Source organism: Enhydra lutris, unplaced genomic scaffold, assembly GCF_002288905.1.
Source record: "Enhydra lutris kenyoni isolate GAN:26980312 unplaced genomic scaffold, ASM228890v2 scaffoldscaffold2, whole genome shotgun sequence".
Taxonomy (NCBI): Eukaryota; Metazoa; Chordata; class Mammalia; order Carnivora; family Mustelidae; genus Enhydra; species Enhydra lutris.
Genome location: NW_019154086.1, coordinates 8,527,187 through 8,550,122, shown reverse-complemented (window position 1 = coordinate 8,550,122; position 22,936 = coordinate 8,527,187). Strand labels below are relative to the sequence as shown.

The 22,936-nt window shown below is 40.3% G+C and overlaps 1 protein-coding gene across 4 annotated transcripts in view; it reads right to left on the bottom strand.

Moving 5' to 3' along the window:
• Positions 1-287: 287 nt before the first annotated feature.
• The window catches only part of LOC111150860 (lysosomal associated membrane protein 3), a 35,750-nt gene continuing 13,101 nt past the window's right edge, over positions 288-22,936 (bottom strand). The window contains exons 4-7 of one of the 4 annotated variants that reach the window (XM_022508513.1): positions 16,923-16,980; positions 13,499-13,669; positions 11,499-11,665; positions 304-1,964 (exon numbers count right to left, since the gene is read on the bottom strand). In XM_022508513.1, the coding sequence (XP_022364221.1) occupies positions 11,526-11,665; positions 13,499-13,669; positions 16,923-16,980 (369 nt within the window). In that variant the 3' untranslated portion in view covers positions 304-1,964; positions 11,499-11,525. Of the gene's footprint in view, positions 1,965-8,177; positions 8,296-10,954; positions 11,666-13,498; positions 13,670-16,922; positions 16,981-22,936 lie in introns of those variants that run through there. The other 3 variants (XR_002640824.1, XM_022508524.1, XM_022508504.1) reach the window with 3 other exon arrangements.

Below are 22,936 nucleotides of genomic sequence, written 5' to 3'. Positions count from 1 at the left end.
GAATGAATAAATGAATGGATAAATGGTGGCAGCAGTCAAGTATACCAGTAATCTAGTCAGTTAGTCTGGTCTAAAAGTTGAGAGATTTAATTTATAATTTTAATGTGGTTTTCTTCTCAAAAATTCAGATTCTCTCATTAGGTCTTCCTAGTTAGTAGTAAAGTGGCGGTAGAGAATAGTCCATAAAATAAGTCATAAAAAGATGATGTACTGTATTGATTCAAGCAAGAACCTCCACTACGATAGTAAACAAAAATCAAATTATAAGACAGGAATGACATAAATTCACCTCCAAATAAAGTTTTTATTACAAAAACTTCTAATACAATTCAATATTCTATTAAGACTAAACCGAGAATCTTGCCAACCCTACTGACTCATAAGAGAACAAGTCAAGAAAGTCAACCTGTCTTCTAGGGTGACCTGAATTAATCCTTTCCTAAAGAATGCTAGGGTTATGTGGTCTTTTCTGTTAGTAGACTTAGCTCCTTTCTTTAGTTGTAAAAACAAGCAGGAATCAATTCTTGGCAGGTTGTTCTACTGAATGAAGTGAATTAGGATAGAAAATGTGGCTGTAACAGTGCAGAAGAAGCAAGTTACCACAAGAGGGGGATCTACGGTCAAGAAAGAAAAGGTGGTTGGTGGTTAGATTTCTCTATTTTCAAAGAAATAAAAAATGACTTAAGAAGTTTCCTCCATTCCTTTATCTTTAGAGCCACAGTGGCACAATCCTATACAAATAAGAAACCCGTGTTTTTCATTCAGAGTCCCCCAGTCCCCCTTCAAGGAGGTAGAGAACTTTGTTGAAGATCAGCTATTTCATTACCTATCAAGTCCTCATTTCGTGTCTCCTAATCTCTCATGACTCTGGAGAAATTAATTTTCTCTGTGAAAAAGGAGTGTGCGCTGGTGTGAGGCTTCAGGTAGCAGTCAGTGTCAATGGTGTAATGAAAAGTCCAGAGATCTTACCACAGACCAGCTGGCACTCAAATTCTGCGTCTGCCACTTGTGAGCTGGTGACATGGAGGGGATTCATTTCCTGAAGTTTGAGTTTACTCATCTATAAGTTGTGAGAATTAAATGGGCTGTATCTAAACTTAGCCTAGTGTCTGGCATAGATGCGTTAAAAAATTAAGGGCTATTGTTTCTGGCTTATTAGTGAATTCTGTTGTCCATAGCCACCGAGTTCTGAGTCTCTAGTGATTCTGAAGGAGGAGTCATCAAGATTATAAGTTGATTTGTTCTTCTTGTTAGTTTCACGTCAAACCTAGACAACCTGTGATATGGTAGTTTTTTTCATGATTTTTAAAAAATTAATGTGGAAAGAAGACAAGCAGGTCATCAGATATATGTATATCATATAAAACATGGAGAGTAAAAGCACTAGAAGTCCATTTCATAGGTAAAGTAGAGGCATTTTTTTTTTAAATGTGAAAGATGAAGGATAAAATAAAATCCCCAATGTGCACAGGTAGCTTTAATTACAATTGACATTTAAGTTTATAATTTGGAAGCATATACCACTTTGCATACATTATGTTAATTTAACATATCTCAAATGTTGACTTAGGAATGGTTAAAATATTTTGCAGGAAGTTGGAAAATACTCTGAAACAACTCACTAGATCATTCATAAAATGAACAAACACTCTGCAGAAACGATTTGCTGCTTGGACTTCAATCAGAAATGACTTGGGGTTTGTGAAAGATGGTGGTTTACATTGTTGGAAGCACTAATTCTAAGGAAATATCCTGGAAATATCCCCAATACCCTGGAACCGATGAAAGAATTCTCTAAATGCCATTACATTCTTTTCCCCTGGGCACCAATTAGATTCTCTGGTATCCAGATGATTCGCGTCTTAGGCGGATTCCATAGACAATCAAACCCACAGCGCAGAGACCAAGTACAATGGCCCCAATCACAGGAAGCACAATTGTGTAGTCAGACGAACACTCGTCCACTAAGAGAGAGAGAGAAAAAAAATACAAGATAGCAGGTAAGGTTCAGTGAGGACAGACCAGAAAGTGGGCTAGAGTAGGAAGGATATGAACTTGAGAGTCAAATCCTAACCTGACTTTTTTTTAAAATTTAAGTATAGTTGAGGGGCGCCTGGGTGGCTCAGTGGGTTAAGCCGCTGCCTTTGGCTCAGGTCATGATCTCAGGGTCCTGGGATCGAGTCCCGCATCGGGCTCTCTGCTCAGCAGGGAGCCTGCTTCCCTTCCTCTCTCTCTGCCTGCCTCTCTGCCTACTTGTGATCTCTGTCTGTCAAATAAATAATAAAATCTTTAAAAAAAAATTTAAGTATAGTTGACACACAACCGGGCTTGACTTTTAATTCCACCACTAACTGTGTGAACCGGGATGAGTTATGGAACCTTGCACTTTCCTCATTCATTTCATATATATATATTATATATATATATATATATATAATATATATACAAATATATATCGTATATATTTGTATATACTGTATACAAATATATATATTATATATACAAATATATATACAAATAATATATAAAATTGTTGAAGGATTAAATAAGACACATTTATCTTCTCAGCAATTATTCAATATTTAATAATTGTTAGACCCATTTTCTTCCAGGTGTGCTCTCTGCAAAGTAGAATGTGTTTACATAAAGAGACTTCTGTTACATTACACACGATCTCTTGAAAATGTGTGATGTTTATCCATGTTTTCAAAAATGTAAAACATTTTTGCTACACTTAACGTTCTTTTTATTGTGTTTAATGAGCTAAAAACATTAGAAAACAGACCTAAATATTCATAAGAGCTTAAAAATGAGAGTTTGTAAATTTGTCAAAACTTTTTTCTTTATTTCATTGGAGAGTGCTTATTCAGTTCATTTAAAATGTAATCAGTCTCCCCTTGGAGAAAGATGGAGAGCCCCAAGGAAAAGAAGGTATGTCATTGAACACACTTAAGTAGAAAACTATATCTATATCTTATTCAAGGATAGATAAGAGCCAGTAGATGAATGGATAAAGAATATGTGGTATGCACACACAATGGAATATTATGCAGCCACAAAAGGGTGAGATCTTGCTATTTGCAACAACATGGATGGACCTGGAGGGTATTATGCTCAGTGAAACAAGTCAGACTGAGAAAGACAAGTACCCTGTGATTTCCATTCATATATGGAATCCAGAAAAACAAAACAAATGAATAAACAAACAAAGCAAAATCAGACCTATAAATACAGAGAACAAACTGTTGGTTGCCAGAGGGAAGGAGGCTGAGGGGATGGGCAGAGTAGGTGAAGGGGAATGGGAGATACAGGCTTCAATTATGGCATGAATGAGTCACAGGAATGAAAGGCACAGCATAGGGGATAGAGTCAATAATATTGTAATGGCATGCATGGTGACAGAGAGTAGCTACACTTGTGAGCATAGCATAACCCATAGAGAAGTTGAATCACTATGTTGTACACCTGAAACTACTGTAACACTGTGTGTCAAAAAAGAAAAATCTCCAGTATATGTTAAGAGGGGGAAAGCAATGCATGGAAAATTGAATATAGTACTACAATGCTTTGTGTAAATAAAGAAGAAATGAAGATATATTTGCTTGCATTTACTTAAAGAAAACTTGGAAGGATAAGAATGCATGATAAACTAATAAAAGTAATTGCCTATGGGTGGCTAAGGGGAGAATAGGATGGAAGAATAAGGTGGGGGCAAGGATTTAAATTTAAACTACATGCAAAGAAGACTTTTGGTCAAAATTTCAAATATTAGAATAATATCTTAGAAGAAAAAGAATAGATAATATATCCATGAGATCCTTGCATGAGCCAATATCAAAATGAATCAAGGATCAAGTCTTACCTGCGGTCAGAGAAAAAAGAATCAGAAGGGACCAGGGGAGAGCGAATGATAGAGATTCCAGGAAACAACAAATCTCTACAAGATAGGAATTGTGCTTGTCCTACACTTTTGACATGGCAGTGGAAATACTTACATAATTATAATAATATATACCTTATTAATTTGGCAAAAAACAAAAATATAACCATAAAAGTAATGGCGTAAGAGTATGAAATCCTTATCTACCATAATAAGTAGTTTAAAGCTAATAAATTAAGAAATAAGAAAGCTTTTTAACATTTTTAAAAAGAATTACCAAAGTAGTTACAATAAGAAATTATTAAAATTAGGGGCACCTGGGTGGCTCAGTGGGTTAAAGCCTCTGCCTTCGGCTCAGGTCATGATCTCAGGGTCCTGGAATCGAGCCCCGCATCGGGCTCTCTGCTCAGCAGGGAGCCTGCTTCCTCCTCTCTCTCTCTGCCTGCCTCTCTGCCTACTTGTGATCTCTGTCTGTCAAATAAATAAATAAAATATTAAAAAAAAAAGAAATTATTAAAATTAGTTAAAAGTACTTTGTCTCTTAGAGGAAGGACAGGGAAATGTTGCTTTTCATAAGTCCTTTTAGAGTACACAATTTTGTTATATATGTATTTCTATATATGTATCTAAAGTCAAAGATTTATTTATCATAGAGAGAGAAAAAGCAGGCACACATGAGGTGGGGGAAGGGCAAAGGGAGAGAGAATCTCAAGCCGACTTCCCGCTGAGTACAGAGCTCCACACAGGGCTTGATCCCAGTACCCTGAGATTATGACCTGAGTTAGACACTTAACTGACTGAGACACCCAGGCAACCCTGTTACATATATATACATATATATATACATATATATATATGTATATATGTATATATATATATATATATATATATATATATATATATTTCTTAGATAGAAAAGAACATTGACAAATTAAGAAGTTAATTTGATTAAAATGATTTGGAAAAAAAATACAAAAAAAATGTAGAACATATACCCTAAAGTAATTCCACTACTAGGAACTTATACTAACAATATATTCATGTGAATATACAAAGACATGTTACAACAATCTCATTTTATGAGAACAAAGTGGATAATCTAGATATCCATCCAAAATTTAAAATGTCATATCCATACAATACAATATAATGTAGCCACACAAAGAATGTGGTAGATCTCAGTGAGCTGACAGAGAGGTCCCCTAAGATCTGCAGAGGGTTGCATGAATACAAACAAATGTGCCCATGCACCTGAAGTGAAAAGATAAGCAAGATACTGGGGAAGGGCTAGGATGAGAATAGAGAGAGCAACTTTATTTTTTTTTAAGATTTTATTTCGGAGCTCCTGGGTGGCTCAGTAGGTTAAGAGTCTGCCTTTGGCTCAGGTCATGAACTCAGGGTCCTGGGATTGAGTCCCACATCCAGCTCCCCACTCAGTGGTGACTCTGCTTCTCTCTCCCTTTGTGCCTTTTCTCCCTGGCTCTTGTGTGCTCTCTCTCCTTCTCCAATAAATTTAAAAAATCTTATTTTTAAAAAATATTTTATTTATTTATTGGAGAGGGAGAGACAGTATGAGCAGGGTCAAGGAGCAGAGGGAAAAGGAGAAGCAGACTCCCCACTGAGCAAGGAACCCGATGTAGGACTTGATCCCAGGACCCGGGGATCATGACCTGAGCCAAAGGTAGACGTTTAACGGACTGAGCTACCCAGGAACCCCGAGAGCAACTTTTACTCTCCATATAGTTTTATACTATTTAATGTCACATTGCTGAAATGTTTTTAAAATTCAGAAAAGTACACAAAGAAAATAATTATCTGATCACTGCAGTCCTTCCACTTGAATGAATCGCTGCAAACCTTTGAAGGCATTTGCTTCCTCTGTACATATCTGAGTGTGTGTGTGTGTGCTGTATGCTTAAAGAAACATCATTCTATTTGTTTAAAATGGTATTTTCTCATTATAAATAATTGAGATGATTTACGAAAACTCAAAAAAAAAAAGTAAAAACTGTAGGAGAGGAAGAAATTTCTTCTTTCCTCCAAGATTCTTCCAATTGGTTTAAGAATTACAGATTAATAGAAAAAAAAAACCTTAATTTTATTATGTGTGCACAGAGGGCCAATAATGAAACTGACACCCAAAGAAATGACCAAGGCAGGCAGTTTTGATACATTTTAGACAAAGAGATAATATACTTGCAAGGAATTGACAGGATAAAGAAAACAGACGTTTGGAAGGTTCAATTAGTAAGGAATTCTAAGTGGAATTGGGCTGAGACGGTAAATTAGTAAAAAGTAACAGGATTTGTTTCTATAGCTTTCGTGGCTTTCAAGTTCCTTTCTCAGGTGATAAGAATGTCTTTTTATTTCTTAATACAGGGGTGGTATCTTTCACATGGGACATTAATTTTCTGCTTTCAGGGTGACAGAGGAGGATCTGTGGATGTCCTTGTTTCCCAAGTAGCTTCAATTCAAAATAATCAATATGCCTTTGTGGAACATTTTGGGCAAACCTCCCCTGGACCCCTAACAAAACCAATCACCTGAAAACTACCCACCCAGAAATTATCCTTGCTAAAACATGAACCAATATAACTTCACCTACAAGGATGGATGGGCAGAAAAATAAGTACAAACACTTGTATTAATATAGGATCATGCAAGTGCTATTTTACCAAAATTGTTGATTTTCATTTATTTGATTTCACAGAAGAAAAAAAAAAGCTAAAACAAAACTGGGACAGTTACTGAACTTCAAATTAATGTATCTTTGTTTCAGAAAGTATTGTTTCATAAAAGATCCCTTTAAGGTTCAAAAAAGAGATTATAAATACACACTAAAGGATTATGAAATGAATTAAGAGGGTTATGAAATAAATGACAGGACATTATATGTTTTCTAAATCCTGTGTTTCCAATTTAGACATTATCTATTGATAGTGTTTTGAAAGATGAGCACAGGCAGATTCCTTTCTATCTCTCTTCCTCCCAACTCAAACTTTGAATAGATATATTATTTTTTCAATCATTGTTTGGGTTTACATTATTTCAATTCTATTTGATAACTGTCATTCCTATGGTTAAAAAATTTGTTTCAAATAGCACATTCACAATTCAAAGTCAAAATACTATAAAATGCTGTACATTGAGAAGTTCCACTTTCACCCTTTTCCAGCTCAGTTCCCCCTGCTGTAACCATTTGGCTTTTTAATTTTTTTTTTTAATTTATTTGACAGAGATCACAAGTAGGCAGAGAGAGAGGTGGGGAGGCAGGCTCCCTGCTGAGCAGAGAGCCTGATGTGGGGCTCGATCCCAGGACCCTGGGATTATGACCTGAGCTGAAGGCAGAGGCTTTAACCCACTGAGCTACCCAGGCACCCTAACCATTTGGCTTTTTATATACATTTCCAATCTCTCAGATATAAGCAAAAATCAAAGTATATTTTTTCCTCCCTTTCTCTCTCTCTTTTTTAAGATTTTTATTTACTCCTTTGATGGAGAGACAGTGAGAGAGGGATACAAGCAGGGGGAGTAGAAGGAGAAGCAGGCTTCCTGCAGATCAGGGAGACCGATGTGGGGCGCGATTCCAGGAATCATGACCTGAGCCGAAAGCAGATGCTTAACAACTGTGCCATCCAGGCACCCCCTCCTTTTCTCACTATTATTGTACATTATGCTTTTTTTCATTTAACAATACATTTTGAAGATTTTAATTTATTTTTTTTTCGGGGAGAGAGAGAGTACAAGTGGAGGAAGGGGCATGGGGGAGGAAGAGGGAGAGGGAGAGAGAATCTTGAACAGACTCTGCACCGAGGGCAGATGCCCAATTTGTTCACTTGTAGGAGTGTAATCTCCCGTTCACCCCACTCTTTCATTATAACCATCACCATTACCCATTTCCAGAATATTTTTCATCTTGCAAAACTTAAACTCTACAGCCATATTTTGATCTAATATAAGTCTTATGTTATTTTGCTGCAGTAATGTTGCATAGTGGTCATAGAACTTGTTTTTATCTTGCATATTCCTTTTTTTTTTTTTTAAGGTTTTTAATTTTTAAGAAATCTCTACAACCAACATGGGACTCAAACTTACAAACCCCAGATCAAGAGTTGCCAGCTCCACTGACTGACCAGCCAGGCAGTCTTTTTCGGCTCATCCTTGAGCATCTCATCCAGGACATTGCGTTACCTTTAATATCATTCGGGTAAATTAGGGCTTTTCTTCCCACTGTGTCTGAGATCAGTTAATGTTTCCCATTGAGCTATCTATTTGGAGTCTATCTTCTTTTCTGTACCTTGGGACTTAGCCACATCCTGGGGATATCCAGTGATCTGGGGTTGGCTCCCCAGTTCACCTCCATCAGTCTCTGTGTTTACTCTGCCTCCTCTTCCCAGTAGCCATTTTCACTACTCCTAGATGAGAAGAGATGAAATAACCAGTCTTTTTCTCTCCAGTTTTAGGAATGGTAGTTAAGTGTTGAAGAGATTTTTTTCTCTCATCATATGGCTTCCTGGTGAGTATACTTGGGGGGACAGGTGCCCAGAGCCCAGCTCTGCTGTCCTCTCAACTGTTCTTCTGAATCTTTTTTCTTTTTTGTTCACCAGTTTTAAAAGTTTATTGCATTAGATTATATCTTGACTGCCACTGATGATTTTAAACACTCCCCCCCCGACCCCAATTTATTTGATAATGAGGAAGGAAATTCTGTGAGGGAAATTCTAGTCACGATTTTAGCTCTGCTTTTTCTTTTCATATATTTCTGTAATAAAATCTTTAAACCATCTACATGTATTTCTTTTGTTTCCACTTTTTCTTAAAAATTAAGAATCAGTACTGCAGAATAAATTATAACCATTTTAAACAGTTTATGAGGCAAAAGCGAAATTCAGGCACACATTTATACACATCTGTTAAGCAATGTCTTGTCTGTTTTTTAATTCATGTGTAATTCTTTAATCACCACATATTCGTGAAAACCTAAAAACAATAAAAATTCTCAACAACACAATAATTAAGTAAATTATTATAGGATGTTGATAGCGTATTCATAGCAGCTGTAATAATGACACTTTGCACCTTTAATAGCACAGAGAAATGCTTATGATGCACACGTAACAAAGGATTCCAAATTGTGTACTCTGTATGCTCCAGTTTATAAAACAATATTCATGCTAGGGAAACACATCAAAATTAACAATGGATACATTATCTCTAGCTGGGCGTTCCTGAAGGTTTCTATTATCCCTAGGTGGGTTGTACTGGGAAGGGTGAATTCAGGATTCTCTACCCTCTGCATAAGAGAAAAATGGAGTTGAAACCCTCAGGACGGGCAAGCAGCAGGTGCGCTAAAGGTAAGGGGATAGCACAGCCGCTGGAAAGGCCCACAGAGCAACCCCCCCCACGGCTAGGGCTTCGGTCGGGGGGATCCCAGAAAGCGACCAGGCGCGCTCTGCAGTAAGCCTGGGACCCCTGGAACTACAGCTGTGAGAGTAGGATTCCGGGGCAGCACCAGAGGAACCCAGGGGCGGGAGAGGCCACTTGTCGCAGTTGCAATCTGGGACCCTCCCCAGAAATCACTACAGAAAGTGGGCAGAACTGCGGGGCAGGAATGCATTGGGGTGTATTTACTAGTCTTCCAAATGAAACCTTTGCTCTTTTTTGCTTACTAGAATATTAATTCATTGATAACAGGACTCCAAGCAGCAGCTGTCACCCCAAAGAACTCACTGAAGATGGTAGAAAGGAAAGTTGAATTTATGTGAACTGCCTTATCCCTCTCTTCTTGATTTTAACTCCACGTCCCTTCCCATGGACATTTCCACACACTCGAAGAGTAACCTTCCTTTAGTCATTCTACAGGCTGGTCAGTGGCACGGTGAATAAGCAACTCATGCTCCTTGGTATAGAAGCTCTTGAGCACACTTGAGACAGAGCTGGAAAGGGGAGTGGGGAGACGGGTATTTGTGGATGGCTGCTGGAGGGACCTGTTGGAGGTCCTGCTGGAGATGGAGATGGCATCTCTCCAAAAGCAAGCCCTTCCTGGTAAGCTTGAGTCACTCTGGGAAACACCAGGGCCTTGCACAGCCCAGATTTTCCTCAACACCTCCTGTTGTAAGGAGGAAACAGGAATGTCCTAACACTCCAAATGTCCTAGGGGCTCTTAAAGCTCTCTTGAAGCTGCTGTGTGCCCTCCCTATCCCCTCACTTCTAAGAAAGTGGAGAGAGCTAAAATCCTTCCAGAGAAAGCCAGAATATGCCCTAGATAAGCAGAGGTTATGGAGCTGTTGCCAAGGTTCATAAACTTCCTATTAAAAACAATGAATGGCACCTCTGGCAAATAAAGAAAAAGAAGAACACTTCTGTTAGTAAAAGCAATTAAAAACACCCAGAAGCCCATTACTCTCCCTTTTTTTGGAAATAAAAACCTCAATTCTCCTATTTCCTTTTTTTTTTTTTTTTTTTTTTAAATGTAGGCTCTGTGCCCAACAGGGAGCCCAAGGCCAGGCTTGAACTCAGGACCCTGAAATCAAGAGCTTAGGGGAGATCTAGAGTCACGGGCTCAACAGACTGAGCAACCCAGGTGCCTCTTCAATTCTCCTCTTTAAACAATGTAATAGAAAATCATGAATAACATTCCAAGCCATATTTGATAGAATTTTTCCTCCACATATCAATCTCTCCCAATCAGGAACCTCGTGGTTTATGATTTTTTTTTTTTTTTTGTAAATGTTTGCTTAAGAGGAAAGTGGGTAATACTCTGGGATAGATCTACCTATTCTCTTTGCAATTCCTGATTGTTTTGATGCTTGCCTACATCCCCTCCCCACAATGGCCCAAATTAACAAATTTGCAAGGATAGACTAAGGATCAAAGAAAAACAGAGACAAAGCAGAAAAAAAATGTGAAGGAGACAGACAATAAATGAAGGTGAAGAAATTGGAGAACTAAAATTTATGGAGCCTCTTTTGTTTGCCAAGATCTGTGGTGGGTGCTTTACATTAAAAAAAAAAAAAATTTTTTTTTAAATGAAACGTTGGGAAGTTATCTATTTTTTTTTTACTAGTATTACATTATAATAGCATATAATGTCTTTTTAAAAACAGTATTCTATTAACACCATTCTGTAATTCAAGTAAACCAGGAATTGGGCAAAATCCGGGAGTTTAAAATCACTTTAGAATCTATTTTGAAATGAATTTTTTTATAACTGTAATTTTTTAAAAACTGGATATTGAGACTCTTAAAAATGTGTAAGAAAAATCAGTGCAGTTTGAAAATGTCTTATCATGTTTCTTATGTTTCTTATCATTCTCCCTTTAGGTATTTGCTTTCTCCTTCTCCCAAGCACCTTCTTCATGTCCCTGCCTCTTGTCCTAATTCTCCAAGCCAGCCCTGTATTATCAGGTGTAGAGGGTGGAATTCAAGCCCATATGGCACAGCCTCCCTGTGCCAACAAGAGAAAGTGGATGGAGGCTACCTTTTAGGTAACCTTTCAATGGCCCCGCAGCGGAAAACCAGGTTTCCTAATCAGATTGGGAGGGTTGGATAGGCAAGTAGAAAAACTGATCCCTTCACTTCAGGCTGAATATGAAGTCAGAATACCCAAGGCCTTAACCTTGCGACTTTTGAAGAAGGTGGGGCTTTACATGCGTTCATATCCTCTACTGGGCCTCTTGCTGGCCATGAGACATGCTGTTAGCAAAACGACAAGCAGTACTGCGATACTCAGGCCCACGGCCACAGGGTTTTCTCTCCTGTTTCTGTCAGTGAAGCATTCATCCGCTGCAATTGAAGTCAGATAACAGGTGTTATAGGCTGGCCGCAATGCTGGGAAGTGATACTGCCCCTGCCTGCCTCAGCCATGCAGAGAAGGAAACCCAGGGGGAAAGGTGGAGCTTCTGGGCTTCCCAACAGCTGCCTCAGACATGGATAGGTGAAAACGAGGAGGGAAAAGTCAATGCGATGATCGGAAGTGTGCAGTGGTTGTGATCACTTAAATTGCAGATACCCTGTCCCCACACCCAGGAAATTATGATTCAGTGCATTGGAGGTGGGGCCCAGGTGATTCTCTTGCCGTTAGGAGGCAGGTCCAACTTTGGGAAACGTCAGTTTGGTCCAGAGAGTCAGGATCAGACCTGTAACCCCAGGTAAGTTCTGAGGCCAAGTTTTCCCACCTCTGGCAACAGAGACCTGCCCCAAATTGCATGGCCAAGATTTTTTATCCAGACTCTGCTTCTTAAAGGTTGCTGGTGGATAGCCTGGGGCTCCAGGTACTGGAGAAACCTTTTACAGGCTCTGGGATTTTAGCTCTCTAAAATGGGTTAAGAATGTGGGAGGTTGAGAATTATATGAAAGGGGGAGGAAGGGCAGGAAAAAACGAAAAGATAAATTTTCTATATCTCCTTGGGGGCACTGCTAGGAGAGGCCAGGTGTATGGTGCCGAAAGGTTTTATTTCTCACCTCTGCCACTACACGATTTCCCACCTGCTCACTTCCTGTTTCACAGAGGTTTGGAGGAGGAGGAAGAGCAAGTGTGTACCTTATTTTTTAAGACCACATGATGAATTACAGAGGCTTTTCAAACCCTCATCATGAATTTGTAAGTTTCCCCAAATTGGAAGTTTTGAGACGAGATGACAAAGTGCCACATTTTGTAGGGCCACACCTACTAAGAAATTTTAATATTTTTATCTTAGCACTGTGGTTAAGGTCCAAAATGGTGGCAGAGGTTTGAGGACTCCAGACAAAACCTACAGAAATCAGGGGATCCAAGGCCAGCGACACTTTAATCCTTCCTCTGCTCAGTGCCTCCCAGAGAGTGTATCAGAAGGTTTTTGTCGACACCTTCAAGTTTATAATGGAACACTAAGAGAAGTTGGACTCACATTCCAGAAATTTAATTTACAGCTAAACTTCTAACTAAATCTATTTATGAAAATTGAGAGGTACTCATAATGTTCTTAGTTATTATGAGAGGAATGTTTTAGAAACTGAAATTCAATTCCTGGACATATGTAGCAATCCTGTAACCCATTTTCCCAGAAGGGAAAAAAAGGCTTTTTCAGAAAGTCACCCTCATCTGTCCCTGGCCTTCTGCCTAGGACCTGCTTCTCTCTGTAGTGGTTAGAACTCAAAGCAGAAGTTGCATAGAAACTAACACCAACTATAAGGAAGCTCTAGCCAGGGGAATTAAGCTCGTAATTGAGAAGAGGGGGGCTAACATTACTATTGCAACTTTCTTTTTTCCCTCTGCAAGTGGAAAAAAAATCTATTCTGAAATCTTGAATTTTAGATATTACTACTATTCAGGATCTTTAAAGTCTCCAAATACACTTGAGGAGTCAGAATACATCATGCAAGGAGAATGTATCCTGCTGTGGGAGACTGGTGGACATGAACATGGTAGTGTCCAATTTTGAGGTTGGTATTCACTCAAAGGAATGGCAGGAGGGAAAGTTAGAGAAACTCGGCCCTAAGAGCTTCGTGGAACCATACTGTTGTAGGAAGTTCATGTGATTCTTGTCCCTTTTGACAGTTAGACACACACAAAACAATTTGAAACTACTCTTGGGTCTCCGAAGTTTTTGTTTGCGACATGATGAAGATTTGACTTACCATTTCCAAAGTGGTCATCTTCGAAATCAAAGGCTTGATATTGGACATTCATTGTTTTCAGTTGAAGGTGAGTTGACATCTGGATGCTCTGTTCACTCACACATTTGAAGGAATGCCCAACCACAGTCTCAAACATCACCACAGAACTTTTCATTCCTTGGTAAATTTTCTCTGAAAACACAAAAAATGAAATATAGACACTTGTTGGCATATATCCATTGAGTGTCAGCTGTTACCAGGGGTCCATATGCAGTTCAATGGCCTTCACTAAGATGTGGCTCTCAGGGGTTCTGCCTTCTCTTCATGAAGACCCACTCTGGTGCTCTTTGGGGACTTTTTTTCTGGTATTATGTAGTATGTCGGGCAAACTCACATAAATTAGAATGTGATAACATTGAAATGAGAACGTTTAGGAAATTTTTCTTCAGTTGTCTTGAATCGTTGGGGGCAGAGTTGGTGGGGACTATTGTCAGTGCTTAGGGACTACAGAGAAGTGCCCGCAAAGACCTCAGAAATAAGAGAAGTAAGATTGCTCTCTGTGACAATCACATGTACCCTTAGTGAACCAGAACAGACGTGTGCAGTCACCAAGTGGAGCATCTGCATGTTACCAGACTGTATTAATAGAGCAAAAGGACAGGCTGATCCCATCATTTGGAGGGGTGTTATATCCATCCATGGGGACACAGAGAAGGGAGAGGCCCATCTCTGTCTACCCGAGTGCTGCCAGGGAGAGAAAGACCTGCTCAGGGACTGCTGCTGTTTTAGGAGAGGTACACCCTTTTCAAGGAAGCATATGCTTCAAGGCAGGTGGGGTTAAACATTTTAATCATATAATTAACTCCATTTGTTCTAGTGCTACATTCATCCTACACCCTTCTGATTATACTTTGGCTTCTTAAATGGGAGAAATTTCACTGGCCAGACGACCCAACTGTCTAGTCTCCTTGGCAATTACCATAAGAAATAGTTGCATGATAAACACACACGTTTAGATTTTGATTTTATACATCAGTTTCATGACCTTGGTTTAAATGTCTCCTTGAAGAGATGTAGGGGGTGCTTGCTGACAGCTCTCACGATTGAGGACTGGACTATGGACCTTCATGAATTTATCAAAGATGTGCCTGAAAGGAATACCCATGGGCTATTAATGAGGGGGCTTGAAAGTCTCCCTCCTTTCCTGCCTCTGTGGGTGTGTTTGCCCGTGTCTAAGGTAGCCTTCCACATTAAGGGTCTCCTTGCTATGTGCCAGGAATAACCACACAAGTACTCTGCAGGCACTGTCCTGCTTAATTCTTTGTTTCCTTTCCTTTCCTTTCCTTTCCTTTCCTTTCCTTTCTTTCCTTTCCTTTCCTTTCCTTTCCTTTCTTCTCTTTTCTTTTTGAGAGAGCACACAAGAAGGGGAAGGCACAGAGGTTGAAAAGCAAACTCCCTGCTGAGCAGGTAGCCCAATGTGGGGCTCGATCCCAGGACCCCAGGATCATGACCTGAGCTGAAGGCAGACGCTTAACCGACTGAGCCACCCAGGCACCCTTGTCCTGTTTAATTCTCATATAATCTTTTGAGATCGGTTCTACTGTTTCCATTTTATAGACAAGGAAATGGAGAGTCAGAGAACTGAAAATATTTATTTGCCTAAGAGCTTACAGCTAGTAAGTGGTTAGACTCTCGCATATGTACATTCAAATGCCCTACACGATGCCCTGAATTATCCATGGACACCGCTATATCATGTGTTATATCCCAGGGTAGTTTACTTCGATCACTCCCACTAACATTACAACAGTCATTACCACTGTAATTACAACTGACTACTGTTATAATACCACCACCGCCACCGCTGACGTGCAAATTATCATCATCGTGACTCCTACAGTTCCTCCTGCTTCTGTTGAGCCTGGATTTGGGGGACCTAAATTGTTTCATCCCCTTTCTCAGCTTCTAACTCAGCCTCTGGTCTCACTTTCCCTTTCCCTGCCTCTTGAGACATTACTACCCGACTCCTGGCTAAAATTCATCCATACCTTGTGATAACATTAGCTAATTTTTGTTAGCGTGCACAATATTTATTCCCCAGCCTCTGTGAGTACAGTCGTCTAAGAGAGGTACTATATATTAAAGTGAATTCTCAACTGTGACATCTTACTTACTTTTAAACAATAATCATGGATAATATCCTCTTGAACAATATCAATAAAATATGTTATATTTTAAATAGACATTTCTCGACATTTTCATTTCTTGGCAAGTTTCTTTAGCGTAGGTTCCTTAATAAGATAAGCTTAAGCACGTCATAAGATAGAATTTTAAAAAGGAGAAAACAGACATGAAAACTTTGTACAGTTAGTGACACAGAGGAGGTGCCCAGCAATGGTTTGCTATCAAACTCTGGGCTTTCAAGAGAAACATTTGAGTCGCCTAAGAAATTTCCCCCCACTGGACAGGGAGCATTACTTTCCTGGATGGGAACCTTACCGGAGTTCTCTCAACTGGCCCCACTGTGGGCCATTCTCGATACAGCAACCAAACGGAATCTTTATCAGTGTAAATCTGATATACCATTTCCCTACATCAAACCCTCCACTGACATCCTTTCACACTTTAAACTCAAATCAAAAGTCCTCAGCTTGCCTCACGCAGAAGCCCTACATGTTCTGGCCCGGGTGTCCGTCAGACCTGCTCTGTTGCTCTGCTCGCTCTCTTGGGGACATGTGACACTTGCCGCTCTCTGAACCTATGTGCAAGCTGGCTTCTAAGGGCTTGTGCATCTGTTGCTCCTGCCACCTGAAAAAAACCTTCCCCAGGCCCACATGCCCCCAAATGGGGATATCTCTCTGCTCAAGCCTCACCTCTTCAGAGAGGTCTTCCTCCCCTGAGAGCTTCCCAAAAGCCCTACCTAAAAATATCTTTCCAGTCCTCTGCACCCCACCCCAACCTGCTTGTGTTTGCTCATAGGACTTAATACTACTTAACTGTTATAATTTAATGTGCCTGTTTGTGGTCCCCTCCCCACTTCTAGAATGTAAGCTCTATGACAGCAGGGACCATATGTTTGGCTAATATGCATTTCTATTGCCTCTTACAGGGCTTTGCACCTAGCTGGCACTAACCACACTTTTGTAGAATGAATGCATGATTCCAAGAGTACTGAAGAAACTGCACCATCACTAGCAAATCTGCCCCAGAGTCACTCAACTCTTTCGAGTTGCTGATAACGATCTCCGACATAACGTAGTCCCCCCTTCTTCACAGGCAGCTGAGCAAACGGAAGCATACAAAGATGCATGGCCTTCTCCTGGTTACTTTCTCCATTGGCTTCTCCAAAGCAGCATCAAAGATGAGCAAATTCAATGGGCTGAAAAACGAGCTAACCCGAGGCACAGTGTCACTGCTAGTGGAGTGACCTTCTCTAGCAGCTTACCTGGGTTTGCGACTGTCAAATAGGCTCTCACTTCACTGATGTAATACGAGTTTTCATCCTGTAAAACAGCAGTGTGTTAACCTTTGGGCACTCTGTCTTTCCGTTTATGATCCTGGTTTATAAACTTTGTTCTGGTAGGATTCCAGCTATTCAATCCTCAATATGGGCATTTGGGGGTCTGTGGGTACAGAACCATAATTGTATCAGAAGCTTCAAAAAAGTGGAGATACCACACAACAAATAAATAATAAGTAATGGCTTACTCCTGGTCCCGAATTTCTCTACTCCATACTTGTTCCTAGAGCCTGAAATTCAAATTCCCCCGGTCTAGAGTCCCTTCAATTAGACCAAGTTTCTTCCTGTTAAAATGCATATATGTCTGGAAGGCGGAGAGCATGGAGGGGTAAACATTAAGCTTTTACTAGTAATGAATATCTTAGGGTAGAGATTCAAATGGAGACCACTCATCTTTTTTCTTAAAGGCATAAAGAACTTCAGCATTTAACGATGTATTTATTTATTTTAGAGAGAAAGAGAAAAAGGGGAGGGGCAGAGGGAGAAAGGGAGAGAGAGTCCCAAGCAGACTCCATGCTTAGCGCAGAGCCTGATGTGGGGCTTGATCTCATGACCCTGAGATCGACCTGAGTTGAAATCAAGAGTCTGCTGCTTTACTGACTGAGCCACTGAGGTGCCCTGAGACCACTCATCTTTAAGGCTACCATGGGTGGACTTCATGGGGCTCATAAACTCTCATAAACAGTGTGTGCAAAATTTTTCATGCAATTTATCAATTGCTTTAAACAGATTAAAGGGTTCATATCTCCAGTATGGTTAGATGGGGCCACCATGAGGGATTCTGAGAAGAAATGGTTTACTCTGAGATATCTGGATATTCTGTAAAAGAGGACCCCAGGAGGTTATGTTCAGAAATATTAAGCAGTGTTCTACATTTTATTCAAGGATTGTCCTTTCAGAAAAACAAAACAAACAAACCATTACAAAACAGCTCTAGAACCTCCTGAGAGACTAAGGGTATGAAATAGTAAAGGGAACTGAAATGAGATATGGAAGTGTAAATTGAAAAAGGAAGTTTCGGGTTTTTTTTAAAGTAGGCGATTTAGTTCTTATTTGTAAACATTCATTAGAAAACTATCCACAAGGGTGCCAGGGTGGCTCAGTTGGTTAAGCAACTGCCTTCGGCTCAGGTCATGATCCTGGAGTCCCAAGGATCAAATCCCGAATCAGGCTACCTGCTCAGCAGGGAGTCTGCTTCTCCCTCTGACCCTCCCCCCATCATGCTCTCTCTCTCTCATTCTCTCTCCCCTCAAATACATAAATAAAATCTCTAAAAAAGAAAGAAAGAAATTATCCACAAGTAAGAGGTGAAGAAATGGTAGAGCAATGAAAATCAGAATCTGAAATTGAATTACCTTTAGAAGTTCTAGGTTTAGTCATAAAGAAATTTAACAGTAATAATCTCAACTACATTCAGTCCATTTGTGTATTATTTGTAGATGAAATGATGAAGGGTTCTAAAAATACAAGCTGTTTAAGTAAGGTAACTGCTACTGGTACACTCAAGTCTAGAGCCTGTAATTCATTGAATAGCACCTACCATATAGTGGCTTCTTACCTTGTGCCAGGCACTGGAGCAGACACTTCTCTGCCATGTTTTATTTAATCCTCACAGCAACTCTGAGAAGAAATAGAGGCTCACTGACTTGCCCAAAATCCTAGCCCTAATAGGTGGCAGGGGAAGGTATGACCCCAAGCTTCTTGTCTCCATGTCTAGCATTTAATTTCTCTTATATCCTCTCCAAACCAGGCATTGCTCTAGGTCCTGGAAGAAGAGTAAGACCTGGTTCCTTCCTTCAAGGTACTTAATCTTGGTTCTCAAAGGTAAGGTGAACAATGTGCTTGGCCCATCCATTTCTTCTAGAGAGAACATCTGTGAGCCAGGCCCCTCTTTGGTCACTTTCACAAACCATTTATTCAGGTTATTCTTTATTTGGGGTCCTTTTTAGCATATAAGAGACCTGTACTTCAGGCCCCAAGACCCTGCCCTATCCTAAGAGCAGAGAGGAGTCCACCAATGGGATTTAAGCAGGACAGTGACATGAGTGTGACTTTCTTTTTTGAAATTGCATGGGTTGCAGCGAGAGATTGCTTTAAGGAGCAGCAGGAGAACAGTGATAAGACCAGCTCTGAGTTCCATAGGGGACCTCCTGGAATCTTCTCCTTTTTGTGGCATTTCCTTGATCTATCCTCACATAAGGAAAGGCTTTGTGTGGGGCGCCTAGGTTGCTCAGTGGGTTAAGCCTCTGCCTTCAGCTCAGGTCATGATCTCAGGGTCCTGGGATCGAGCCCCACATCGAGCCCCACATCGGGCTCTCTGCTCAGCAGGGAGGCTGCTTCCTCCTCTCTCTCTCTGCCTGTGTCTCTGCCTACTTGTGATCTCTGTCTGTCAAATAAATAAATAAAATCTTTATTAAAAAAAAAAAAAGGAAAGGCTTTGTGTTTCTACAAAGGCTTCACAATTTACTAAGGGCATGCTGTCACCTAGATTGCCCCCTTTGATCCTCACAACACCCCCCTGGGACAGAATAAATATTATCATCCCATTTTGCATCTGAGAACAGAGGCTCAGACGAGTTAACCATCTACCTCTAATTCACATTGTTTGTAGGTGACACAAAGCAAAATCTGGTCTATAGGATCCTGCCCTACATTTTCTTCCATAGGATGTGTGGGTATGGAAAAAAAATTCGTTGTGCAAGAACTTTCTTTCCCATTCCCTGTAATGCAGTTTTCCGTATTTAACCATCTATCAGAAATAGGACCAGCTACAAAATTTATGGGGCCTGCTATAAAACCAAAATGTAGGATTTCTTGCTCAAAAATCATTGAAGAATTTCAAGAAATGATACCACGCTTAAACTACACATGGGCTCGGCTGACTGCTCAAGTCACATGCTCATGAATCCAGTCCTGACAGGAAGGGCCATTCCTGCTCCCCCAAGAACTAGTACTGTATAGGGCTAATGCCAAAAATGAGACCTTCCAAAGCAGATGGCAGAGTGCTCACATTCACTGTGAGTTCAACTTTCTTAAGATTTTTTAAATTTATTTATTTGTGAGAGAGAGGAGGAGAGAATGAGCAGGGAGAGTGGCAGAGGGAAAGAGAGAAGCAGACTCCCCAGTGAGCAGGGAGCCTGATGCAGGGCTCCATCCCAGGACCACAGGATCATGACCTGAGCTGAAGGTAGACACCTCACCAACTGAACCACTCAGGCACCCCACTATGAGTTCACCTTAATGATGCAACAGGACAGAGTCCAGAGCCCATATCCAGGTTTCCTTCTATTAGCCAAATGCTTCTTGGGCCTGTGCTTATGTCCACGGTTAAGATAAAGGAAAAACATTTGTTAGGTGAACTCATGTAAATAGAAGCACAGACAGCTCCGTTGAGATTCCAAATTTTGTAAAATTTATGCTACTGGTACCAAGTGAGTCTTATCTAGACAATTGTGCTCACTTTTTCTGTAAACTTTTAGAATAGAAATAGAAATAAGATAATAGAAATGAAATTGTTTTTTTCTTTTTAAGTAATCTCTGCACCCAATGTGGGGCTTGAACTCACGACCCTGAGATCAAGAGCAACACACTCCAAGGACTGAGCCAGCCAGAAACTCCGAAATTGTCTTTTATTTAAACTAGAGCAAGGCATTTCTTTTTCAACTCAGAAGTTCAGAATTTGGCATAATTTGAATGGTAGTAGGGCTGAAGTTTATTCTATAAAAGGGACTGGCAAGTTTGTTTATGTAAAGAGCCAGATGGTAAATATTTTAGGCTTCCTGGCTCTGTGTAGTTGACACTCAATTCTGCCGTTGTAGCACAGAAGTAGCCACAGACCAACACGTACACAAGCAAGTGTGGCCATATTCCAGGAAGCTTCATTTATGGACACCGAAAATTGAAATTCATATGATTTCCATGTGCCATGCAATATTCTCCACCCCCAGCAGCCATTTAAAAATGTAAAAGTCATTCTTAGGCTGCAAACTGTACATTTTTTGGAGGCAGACTGAATTTGGTCTGGGGAGCCATAGCTTGTCAACTCCTGGTCCCCACCATCCATGAAAAACAAAGTTGCAGTTCATTTTTCAGTTGGTTAAAACAAAAGCAAAAATGAACTGTGGGGACTTTATCAAGATAAAAAGGGTTCGCACAGCAAAGGAAATAGATCACACAACTAAAAGGCAAGCTACGGAATGGGAGAATATATTTGCAAATGACATATCTGATAAGGGGCTAGTATCTAAAATCTGTAAAGAACTTAACAAACTTGGGGTGCCTGGGAGGCTCAGTGAGATTGGACCTCTGCTTTTGGCTCAGGTCATGATCTCAGGGTCCTGGGGTCGAGCCCTGCATTGGGGCTCTCTGCTCAGCAGGGAGCCTGCTTCCCCCCTCCTCCCCGTCTGCCTCTGTGCCTACTTGAGAGAGATCTTGAGATCTCTGTCAAATAAATAAATAAAATCTTAAAAAAAAAAAAAAAAGAAACAAAACACGTGGATGTAAGGGAAGGGAAGGAAAAATAAGAGGAAGAAGAGGGAGGCAAACTATAAAACATGCTGAGCTCTAGGAAACAAACTGCCGGTTGCTGGAGGGGAGGTGGGGGGCAGGGGATGGGGTAACTGGGTGATGGGCATCAAGGAGGGCACTTAATGTAATGAGCACTGGGTGTTATATGCAACTGATGAATTGCTAAGTTCTACCCCTGAAACTAATAATATAGTATATGTTAACTAAATTGAATTTAAATAAAGATTTAAAAATAATTTTAAAAATGTTATAAAGAGAGCAGTTAATCTCCTATTTGGGAAGACAAAGTTTTGCTAAGACTTTCTAAATACCAATTTAAAAATATCTTTTTGTTTCCATGTATCCTAGTTTGAGTTGTCAAATACTTGTGGGCATTCCAAAAATTTTATTTTTTTGCATATTCAAAAGGATGGGAAAAATTATAACAGGACTCACCTCTTAGTTGGATGTGAAGATTAAATGAAGGAATGCATGTAAAAAATTTACCACAGAGTCTTCACTCAAATTTTAACCAGTGTTTTTCACAATGATGACAAGAAATTAGATTGCCCCTTCCCAGTAAACCTCTCTCATTGAGCTCAAATGATCCTTTCTTGTCTATTTCTTAGAGCTCAGATCTACCATAGATGGAAAGAGAGAGCAAGCAAATTAAGCTTCGACAGCCCTACTCATCAAAGAAATACAGTGAAACCTCAGCTCTGGAGATGGGAGACAGGTGGGCACAGAGGAAGGAGCCTCAAGCAGATGTCACACTTAACCCAAAGCACCAGGGTATTTACATGCTGCACATTATGTAGTTAGTAGTATCTGCTTTCTCCTTTGATGCCCACACAGTGATTCTCTGCCAGATGTTTTTTTTGCATTTGGGGTTCAGGTTGGAAAGTGACAAAGATGAACCATGTCAGATTCTTGAAAACAAAGTGAAAATCCTTTGTGCACCTATCAGGATTGCCAAAAGGGGCTAAGGACTCCTAAGAGCGAGCTGTGGTACTTCAGGTCTTACAGTGTGTCCATGGGAATAGACCACTGGCACATGTCCCAGCTCACCACTCAACTGATGGAAGGATGACACAGGGCTCCTCATCTCCAGTATCTAAGAGCTCAGCAGTATCTCATCAGAGGGTCCCTAACTCCCCAAGGGACCTAAACAGCCTCCTCAGCAAAGGACTAGGTCCAGAGCAAACCAGTCAATCAACCTATCCCGGGAGGCATACCAATGACCTTGAGGCCCAGGGTCCTCTCCCTAAGGTCAGCAAAATGCATTGTGGGAGTTTCATAGTCACCGATGTTCAGGATGTGGATTTTTGTCTTCAACATCAATCAGGCCTTTTTTGCTCAGCATTGTTGCGACTATGTCAAGAAACCTTTGCTCTGTATATGCCAAGGGAAAGCCAAAGAGGCTGTCTCTTTGG